We start from the raw sequence: 10,021 nt of genomic DNA on the forward strand, positions 1-10,021 counted from the left end.
GCGCAGTGTCTTTGTAGTGCGCTTGCACTACAACCGCACTGGCTGCAGTATCCGCTCCGGCATGGACGAATTTGACACTAAAAAAGGCATAAAATTTGACCTATTTTGTAGCCTATAGGGCACGGAATTTTGACGGAAAGAGTGTCATCATCTTGAATATGGCATTCTTTCCGTAAAAAAAAAAAAAAAATATTTTTTGCTAAAACTTGTTTTCTGAGTCGTTTGGAACCTGGTTGTTACGAATCAAGAATAAAACAACTGGGTTCCAAAATGTGGAACCCACTTGTTTTTTTAGCCCCAGTTGGTACTGTGTGAACATATACATAAACCCGGTTGGTGGGTTTTGCATGCTCTCACACACAGGCACACTAGCATACGAACAAACCGAATTTGCCAGTGTGAGACAAAGTATACTTTTTGTGAAGTGGGATAAAATCTTACACAAAACCCTGAAACATATTGAAATATTTTGGTCTATGAATGGGACATTGATTGTGTCGGTCATTTTGGAAAGGACAATAACCCACTTATTCATTTAAAAAATCAATAAGAACCTTTTGATGAGCTGTAACTGCTATATTTACCTACACGTTGCATTGAAAGTTGTTTTGACTCTCTCATAATTATGAAGCATGTCCTAAGTATCGGTCTATTGCATGACAAAATGTAAACAATGTGCATGAATATAACGAACATCACGTTGAAGATAAAAAAAAATAGGCAGCATCTCCTTAGCATCTGAAAAGCTTCAATGCGGTTCGAAGGAAGGTCCCTCTCCTCTGTGTTGTTAGTTTTGACATACTCCGACCAGTTAGACAGTACAGTCATCAAATGATTGTATATTGTCTGTAGTTATTGTGAAACAAAGTTGACATACAAAGTCGCTTGTTTATTTAAATGCTTAGTATTCCTTATCATACAAAGAGATTGGTATTGCATAACTCTGACTTACTCTTGTTGTCGTCTATATTTAGAGAGCTACATCCCTTTGTTTCTTAGACTTACCCACACACACACACACGCACACACGCACGAACACACGCAAGAATGCACGCACGCACGCACGCACGTACACACACACACACACAGCCACACACACACACACACACACACACACACACACACACACACACACACACACACACACACAGGCACGATATGTGATGCTCAGCTTGAAAGAGTTTAGATTTCAAGATCACTTTTATTGAGAACCGTAAGCTTACCAGTTCTGTTAGGCTGTACAAGCAGATGTTTTGTGTAGAAATTCACAGAAAAGAGCCAGCTTCTATCACCTATGCACGCTGGCATGCATGTGAGGGCTGGAAACTCTTGTCTGTCAAAGTTAACACGGTTGCAGCCTGTATGTTTAACGAGTATCTGCCTATCGCATATTCTTGATACCTATTGTCGCATGCGCAGTCATTTGTGTCGAGGGCCTCCGGAGTTGCTCTCTGAGCGAACGACGAAGAAGAAGAAGAAAGAAGAAGAAGAATTTGTGGCGAGGGAAATGAGGGCAGAACTCACATTGTCGCGCAGTCTACAGCCATCTCGTAGGAATGGAAAAGAAACTCCAAGTGCCGGGCCCTTCGTTCAAGACATAGATACAATTAATGTGGAGACATATTTTAATGAGGCGGTTAAATTCTAGGATTGCTCGAAGTACGGTGTAAAGTCCATATCCAATCCAGGTTTCCTTTTCTATACCCAAGATGCTATGTCCTAAAAGGTCACTTCCGCCCACAACAACAGGTCAACAATCCAGCTCTTCGAAATGTTCTCATTTGGACGGAAAAGACATGTTTCGCTGTTTTTCTAGACATACCGTCCACCGAGAGTGTAACAATCTGCGCAAGACTCGCACTCTTCCATGTTCCTCTTGTAGCGAGCGTTGAGGCCCCGGAACCTGTCTCCTAGCGAAGACGCATCAGTGTCTACTGCCGATAGTTCGTCCGGTCCGATGAAATCCAGACAGCGCTCATCAAATCCGGAGTCAATTTTCACTGCTTGTTCTTTGTGCTCGTGAAACCCGTCACTTCCCCGAAAGAGTCGGGCTTCTTTCTTCGTATGGTAGTCTGTGCCTTTGGGATTATCCCGTAACTCTTTCTGTGGAAAGCAATCCCAACCGCTTTGAGGGTAGCTGGCTCTTCCTTTCATTTCTTGCTCTCCAAGTATACCGAATCTGTCACCTATAGCGCGCGCTTTCTCTTCTTCATTGTGATATCTTTCGATATACTGCTTGCCTCCGAAGACAGTTCCTCTCACGCTGTCGTCGTCGTTTTCTTCACCGATGCCAAGGGAAGCAACCGCTTTGTAGAGTTGTCTCCCTTCCGGCGTATCAAGATGGTCGGCGTTGAAGGGTAGATTGCGTTCCATGAACGCGCTTGGGACGTTGGGAAGGGTGTGCAGGTCAGCTAGGAATTGACTGAAGTCGTTCATCAAGCGATACGTGCGTGTGTTGACAGATTTCGGGCTTGTGGATCTCAAAGAAGTCTCATTACATTCTTCACTTTTCGCTGGATTGGCACCTTTACTTGCAGGAAAAGACTGTGAAACCAGGGAAGGCTGGAAAAAGAAGCAGCTATCGACATAGGGAAGGTCTGAATGAAACGTAACATTAAACAACTTGCGTGACGCGGTGTGTTCAAATATGTAGTCAAACGCAGCCATTATGATTCTGACTTCTAAGCTACCTTCCTTCTCCTTTGTCTGTCCAGCTTTCCAGGTATCATAGCAACCCCGTGTGTCGGGGGAATGTACGAAAACAACTCTGTCGGCTTTCTCCATTTGTTCGAAAGTCCAAAGCGCCGGGCCTAGAGGCCGGATGTCGTCTAGAAGCCACCGGAAATACGTCACGTCGCATGCGCAGAAGGCCTGTAGATACAGAGCAAGGGAGTCGGAGACGAGTGTGTGATGTTTGAGGATGGAGTGAGATACAAGGAAAACTTTCACTGTGGAAGCTGGTCGCCTTGTGTCGAGAATGGAACATGGCAAGTCAGACAGCTGTAGTTCTGCATCTGGAATAGGAATGTAGGCCTATAGTCAGATTTTGCTTGTCCGGGCGGTAAAGAAAACACGAGAAAAAAAATCAATGACATATTTCTCTCTTAACCTGATGAAAATTTAGTCAACTAAATGGAATGGTTCACATGACAAAGAAACACGGGTACCTCTCTCAGCATGCTGTACAGATTTTGCCGACCCGTTTTATTTATTTTGATGAACACGAATACACACGGTAGTGTGTTTAGTGAAGGTATGTGAGACATGGGCCTTTTTCTAACCTTCGCCATGCTACCTGGGTCGTGAACGACCCAGAGCCTCAAAAAAGTGTCTGTCCCAACATGAACACTTATACCCCTGACAGAACCTTTATAGAAGAAGGTATTTCATCGTGTTTATTTCTGTTCGGATGGGGTGGGTGGCATACGACCCATACTCTGCAAAGCGGCGGGGAAAAGTGTATCCATATTCGGATGGCATGGGTCGTGTATGAACCACACTTTTTACGTTGAATCCTTCTTTAGAAAGCATGGGTCGTACACGGACTGTGTAGTCTAACGCGTGATCCGGTGAAGGTTTACCTGTTTCTGTAACCTGTCCTGGATGTACAGAACAAATCATTGCCTTCCTGGGTCACTGGCTCTTTTACTCATTCGTTAGTTTTGGAGCCACGATTTCAAACAGATTCAAATTCACTTCGGACTCACCTGGTGTTGAGTGTCTTGTTACTGACTTCATCAGCTTTTCCATGCAGGTGAGGTCACCTCTAAAACTGGAAGAATTGGCTGAAAACAAGAAGGTATGTTTTATAAGTTTGATTGGCAAAATGCAGCATCCGCTTAAAAATCATGGCTCAAAAGAACACTGAAGATTTTTTTTGTCGGTGATTTAATCTTCTTTATGAAGCATGAATCAATATAATCAAATTATCAATACGCTAATAGTGTTGTTGTCCTTTCACCAGCTTCAAAATCGTCCGATCCTTATCAGTGTCGCCAATAACCTTTTTTTCTCATCATTACGACTTTAGCAACATCATTTTGCAAATCTTGGACACTCCTTGAACGCCATAATACCATCTACACAAGCAGCGCACTACCATCAACAATATATGTTGTTGTTGTTGTTGTTGTACTCCTTGAACGCCATAATACCATCTACACAAGCAGCGCACTACCATCAACAATATATGTTGTTGTTGTTGTTGTTGTTGTTGTTGTTGTTGTTGTTGTCTTTCTAGTTTTTATTAACGCATTTATTTTTCAACTTATCTTATCATTTTGTATGATGAACAACGCCATGACCACACACAAACACATCCAACATATTATAGTACTCACTTCTGCATCGCCAGCAGTAGCACGCTCCGACTCCGAGAACCACGACGACGACGGAGACACATACAGCAACGGATACAGCAGCGACCACATCTCTGTCATTACCAGCTGTGTCTGTTGACTTTCTCACCCTAAAACTGGACCCGGCCTCAGTTGAAGAAGATTGTGCGTGTTCACGTCCGGACTCAGTGAGTTCCACGGTCGCTGTGAAGTCTGCTGGAAATCGCTGTGGAGGAGTGACGTTGGTGGTATTCTGTATCATGCTGTTGTTGGTGACTGTTGTGGATTGAGGAGGTGAGGACATGGCCGTCATTGCTGTCGTTGTTAGTGGCGATGAAGTTGATATCCTTGTAGCTGTAAAATAACAAAGAAGAAAATGTTTGATCGGGTCTGCGTTAGATAAATATCTGGATCATATTTGACTAAGAAATAAAGTGGACCCACCAGATTTCCAGTTTTCTTTCTTTTTTTTTAATGAAAAAAACCGAATCGCTCCCTGTCTATCTGTCTCCGTCACTCCATCTCTGTATTTGTGCCTTAATAACTATCTCTCTGTCACTCTATCTCTGTCTGCCTGCCTGTCGGTTCTTTGGGGAGGGGGAGGGGGGGGATTTATGGAAAGAGTAAAGAAAAATGCGTAGATCTACCATCCTCTGTGACGATTAAAACTGGACTTCGGCCACACACATTGTCCGGTTGTCCAGCAGGCTGGACCCATACCCGATAAAGGCCGGGTGCAATTCTTGCAAAGTTGCTCGTCTCACTGAACTGAAAGCATAGTTGACAATGCTCACATTGTAGCCTCAATGACGAAAAGAGAGAGAGAGAGAGAGAGAGAGAGAGAGAGAGAGAGAGAGAGAGAGAGAGAGAGAGAGAGAAAAAGAGAGAGAGAGAGAGAGAGAGAGAGAGAGAGAGAGAGAGAGAGAGAGAGAGAGAGAGAGAGAGAGAGAGAGAGAGAGTGCATGTGTGTTTCTATGTGCGAAAGGTAATAACCATGGAAGCGTGTTCTCAGAAAGAGAGAGACTGGAATTTTAGAGACGCAGAAGAACACATGATGCATCATCCCACTCCAGTCCTCCGCAACTGATATTCTCCCTCCGCATCATAACATCACTCACCCCATCCTATCCCTTACCCCTCCAATCTTCAAGTAAATCAGTTCTGTACTTACCGATTTCACATTATGTGCAGAGACCTCAGTGAGGTCACAGAAGTTGCAGCACTCCTCTCCGTCACATTCATACAGAATGACGTCATATGACGTCACTGCACTATTCGATATGACGCCGCTGACAGTGACGCTTATTAACGACTGCGTCATAGCGACGACCATACTGCAAGCTGGTTTAGGTCCCTCTGAAATAACCAATTAGTTGATGTATAAATAATTCAATTAAAACAAAAGAAACTTAATATCCAAATCAAAAAAGCAGCAATAATAATAACCATCACCGACATGATTTATAACGAAAATCGACAACCAAAAGCTCTACAGCAGCTCTCACATGATGTGAACAGTTTATAATGTGTGGCCATTTCTGCGAAAACAGTCACAGTGGTCAATTTTTGTTTTAATGTGCATTGCAAGACTGTTTTCCGTAAATTTTCTTCTGTTTTACAATGTGCTAACACTTCCTTGAACTTTTGGAAATTCAGCTTGACGTGGGAATCATGTAGTGAGCGCAGTAAAGTTTGTTTACATTTTGCTCCAATTTTGACCCCGCGTTTCTCCAATCAGAGATCCAAAATCGCAGAAAGGGCCACACATACTTTCAATGTCAAAATAAAATAGTAAGCTTACGTACTATCCTCATTGAAAATGGAAGAAGGTGACATATTTGACAAAAGTCAAGCTATTTGAAAAGTGTATTGCCTATGATACTTACCCCTCAGAAGACCGTCAGTGGACACGAAGGCACTCGCCACGGTGCGGGACCAGTTTTCGTTCTGTGGGCTAGGCAGACTCTCCAGTTGCACGTGCCAGTTGTACTCGTCACGCAGGCGTGGTAACGTCACGTTGTATGACATCACACTCTGTAAAAATATTGATCGTAAAGTCTCATTATTTTGTTTATCCTTTTCTATTTGTTTATCCTTTTCAAACACATTCTCGATAGATTTATACACTTTTTTCCCCAAACTTATCGTTGTTGCAATATGAATATCTATTTTTTTTCATGAAAAATGAGCATCCATCCGCTTGATAAATTCAAAACATCAAAAGTATGGTTGCCTGCTGTACAGTTTTTATTTATTTAGTTGTTTAAGGTGTTGTTGTTGCTGCACTTATATTGGAGAGATACACATTTGATCGTTAATGAAAATAATTCAGTAAAACCAAAATCCCACTCTGCAAACGCAGTAGGTTTGTGTAATGTATCCGAGTGGAAAGATGCACGTGTCTTATATAAAACTCCAGACGGGTTCATGGTGATGTAAAAGATTGTGTGTCGAAGAAGACAGCCACATCAGGCTTGTTCGAGTTAAAGTATCACACCATATCCTCAGCGTATTACCAATTAAATACCTGTCCCAATATAGGTCAAACTAGTCTAAGAGGACGTAAAACCATAATAGCCAAACGATTGTCCAGACATGAAGAAAGTTATCCATCATAATTGGATTGTTTTAGCGTACCTCGTTTGTCCAGTGTGTCCACCCCTGTACCGAAGACAGGTCAAACAGCAGACACAGGGCAAACTGAGAGGCGTCGTCCAGTGCGGTCACGCTCACTTTTACACCTTGTACAGCAGAAGTAGAATCTACACAGGCAGCAGAGATGCTTTATAAGATAATCACAAAAACAGACAATCATATATATAGTCCTACTGACGAAACAACATCGACAGTCCAACAACAACAAGGACAGCAACAACAAGAAGAAGAACAGCAACAAGAAGAAGAAGAACAGCAAGAAGAAGAAGAAGAAGAAGAACAGCAAGAAGAAGAAGAAGAAGAACAGCAACAAGAAGAAGAAGAACAGCAACAAGAAGAAGAAGAACAGCAAGAAGAAGAAGAAGAAGAAGAACAGCAAGAAGAAGAAGAAAAAGAACAGCAACAAGAAGAAGAAAAAGAACAGCAACAAGAAGAAGAAGAACAAGTCGCGTAAGGCGAAAATACAACATTTAGTCAAGTAGCTGTCGAACTCACAGAATGAAACTGAACGCAATGCAATGCAGCAAGACCGTATACTCGTAGCATCGTCAGTCCACCGCTCATGGCAAAGGCAGTGAAATTGACAAGAAGAGCGGGGTAGTAGTTGCGCTGAGAAGGATAGCACGCTTTTCTGTACCTATCTTCGTTTTAACTTTCTGAGCGTGTTTTCAATCCAAACATATCATATCTATATGTTTTTGGAATCAGGAACCGACAAGGAATAAGATGAAAGTGTTTTTAAATTGATTTCGAAAATTTAATTTTGATCATAATTTTCATATTTTTAATTTTCAGAGCTTGTTTTTAATCCAAATATAACATATTAATATGTTTTTGGAATCAGAAAATGATGGAGAATAAGATGAACGTAAATTTGGATCGTTTTATACATTTTTTTTTTTTTTACAATTTTCAGATTTTTAATGACCAAAGTCATTAATTAATTTTTAAGCCACCAAGCTGAAATGCAATACCGAGGTCCGGGCTTCGTCGGAGATTACTTGACCAAAATTTCAACCAATTTGGTTGAAAAATGAGAGCGTGACAGTACCGCCTCAACTTTCAAGAAAAGCCGGATATGACGTCATCAAAGACATTTATCAAAAAAATGAAAAAAACGTCTGAGGATATCATACCCAGGAACTCTCATGTCAAATTTCATAAAGATCGGTCCAGTAGTTTCGTCTGAATCGCTCTACACACACACACAGACAGACAGACACACAGACACACATACACCACGACCCTCGTATCGATTCCCCCCTCTATGTTAAAACATTTAGTCAAAACTTGACTAAATGTAAAAAGAACAGCAACAAGAAGAAGAAGAAAAAGAACAGCAACAAGAAGAAGAAGAAGAGCAAGAAGAAGAAGAAGAAGAAGAAGAAGAAGAAGAAGAAGAAGAAGAAGAAGAAGAAGAAGAAGAAGAAGAAGAAAGAAACAAAGAAACAAAGAACAACAACAACAACAACAACAACAACAACAACAACAGCAAGCCTGTAAGCCTATGTGAGCTTAAATTCTTGAGAAAATAGCAACTCACGACGCGTTAGTGTCCAAGAGATACACCGTCAGACACTCTCTGAACATGCATATTTGTGTATGTGCATGCGGGATTGAATGTATTTTTTCACATGTGTATGGCTAAGTAAAAGCAAATTCCTGCTCGTATGTGCGTGTGTGCGCATATAAACCCATCTGTGCATCCATCTCTTAAGCGAGCATAAACTCACGACGAGGTAGCGCCCAGGAGATGCAAAGACCGACGCTCGGTGCTGGCGATGACAGTGCAGTGGAGATGTAAGGCTGCACGTGCACGTTTTCCACTCGCTCTGGCCACGAAACAAGGTCTTTGTTTGCTTTCGTAAGTTCATTCGACTTTCTTTTGCAGTCTTCTAGGAGAAAAAGCAATACAGTTTCAGCTACAAAGCTGGTAGTGAGTTGCAGTACGAAAAAATAACTTACACATAATAAAGAATAACAAGAAAAGCAACTATAACAGTACACACACCAAAAGAGATAAAAAGAAGCAAACAAGCCAAACAAATGAACAAATGTAATTTCAACAATCAAGTCAGTGGTCCCATCAATCAATCAATCCACCAACCAATCCATTCATCCACTACTGAATTAATAAATAAATGACACTTTAGGAAAATAACCTCTTTTCCCTTGTTATACAAACAATATTCATTTTGTTTCGGCAAAATCATAAGTGCAGGTATGGATTAAAACCTGTAGGGGCATGTGGGACGTGAAAAAAAGAAGTACGTATGTCAATCGCCTAACTGCAGGCATCATGTTTAGCTGCAGGAGATGCTAATTTCTTGCTGTTGAATTTGCAGAGACGCATCACACAAAGCACAAACAAATCAGAAGTGTCTCTTTTTTCAATTCAACCATTGAACTGGTGCTATCATAAGCGTTAGCACACACAGACAAAGAGTTAAACAAAGTCATGCAATACTAGATGCTCCCCCGTAAACAAAAACGGCCACATTCCTGCGGATCTTCCAATCACTAAAGGAAGAACTCCTTATATGTACTTTTGGTATCTGCAGGTTGAAATGTCTTGTTCACATACGTACCTTCGGATGTATACAGCGAACAACCGTCAGGCAGCTGGAATAAACAGAAAATAACACTAAATGTCAAGGCACATCTCAAATTAATTGAGACAAACGGCTACTGTCAGAGTACATGTAAACACACACGCGCTCGCACGCACGCAATAAAGGACAAAATACCGCGACAATTAAAAGGAAATGCAACAAAGGTTCAGATATAATAAAATTAATGGCAAAAAAATATCAATCAATCAATCAATCAATGAATGAGGCTTATATGTGCAGTGATGCCGTGTGAGATGAAATTTTATACGGCCAGTAGATTGCAGCCATGTCGGCGCATATTTACCTTTCACGGCCTTATTCCAAGTCACACGGGTATGGTAGACAATTATTAATTGTGCCTAAGCAATTTTGCCAGGAAAGACCCTTTTGTCAATCGTGGGATCTTTAACGTGCACA

At 41.5% G+C, this 10,021-nt stretch overlaps 2 protein-coding genes across 2 annotated transcripts; both read right to left on the bottom strand.

Moving 5' to 3' along the window:
• Positions 1-1,198: 1,198 nt before the first annotated feature.
• On the bottom strand, positions 1,199-5,096 carry LOC138963549 (uncharacterized). Its single transcript, XM_070335411.1, has 4 exons — positions 4,985-5,096; positions 4,341-4,691; positions 3,708-3,785; positions 1,199-3,014 (listed from the first exon to the last, which is right to left on the bottom strand). Exons 2-4 carry the CDS (start codon positions 4,648-4,650, stop codon positions 1,813-1,815), a joined length of 1,590 nt encoding a protein of 529 aa, XP_070191512.1. The 5' UTR covers positions 4,651-4,691; positions 4,985-5,096; the 3' UTR covers positions 1,199-1,812.
• Positions 4,662-9,699, bottom strand: LOC138963665 (uncharacterized). Its single transcript, XM_070335512.1, has 6 exons — positions 9,581-9,699; positions 8,726-8,887; positions 6,975-7,099; positions 6,224-6,371; positions 5,509-5,693; positions 4,662-4,691 (listed from the first exon to the last, which is right to left on the bottom strand). Exons 4-6 carry the CDS (start codon positions 6,363-6,365, stop codon positions 4,662-4,664), a joined length of 357 nt encoding a protein of 118 aa, XP_070191613.1. The 5' UTR covers positions 6,366-6,371; positions 6,975-7,099; positions 8,726-8,887; positions 9,581-9,699.
• Between the last annotated feature and the right edge of the window lie 322 nt (positions 9,700-10,021).

This window comes from Littorina saxatilis, linkage group LG4 (genome assembly GCF_037325665.1).
Source record: "Littorina saxatilis isolate snail1 linkage group LG4, US_GU_Lsax_2.0, whole genome shotgun sequence".
Classification (NCBI taxonomy): Eukaryota; Metazoa; Mollusca; class Gastropoda; order Littorinimorpha; family Littorinidae; genus Littorina; species Littorina saxatilis.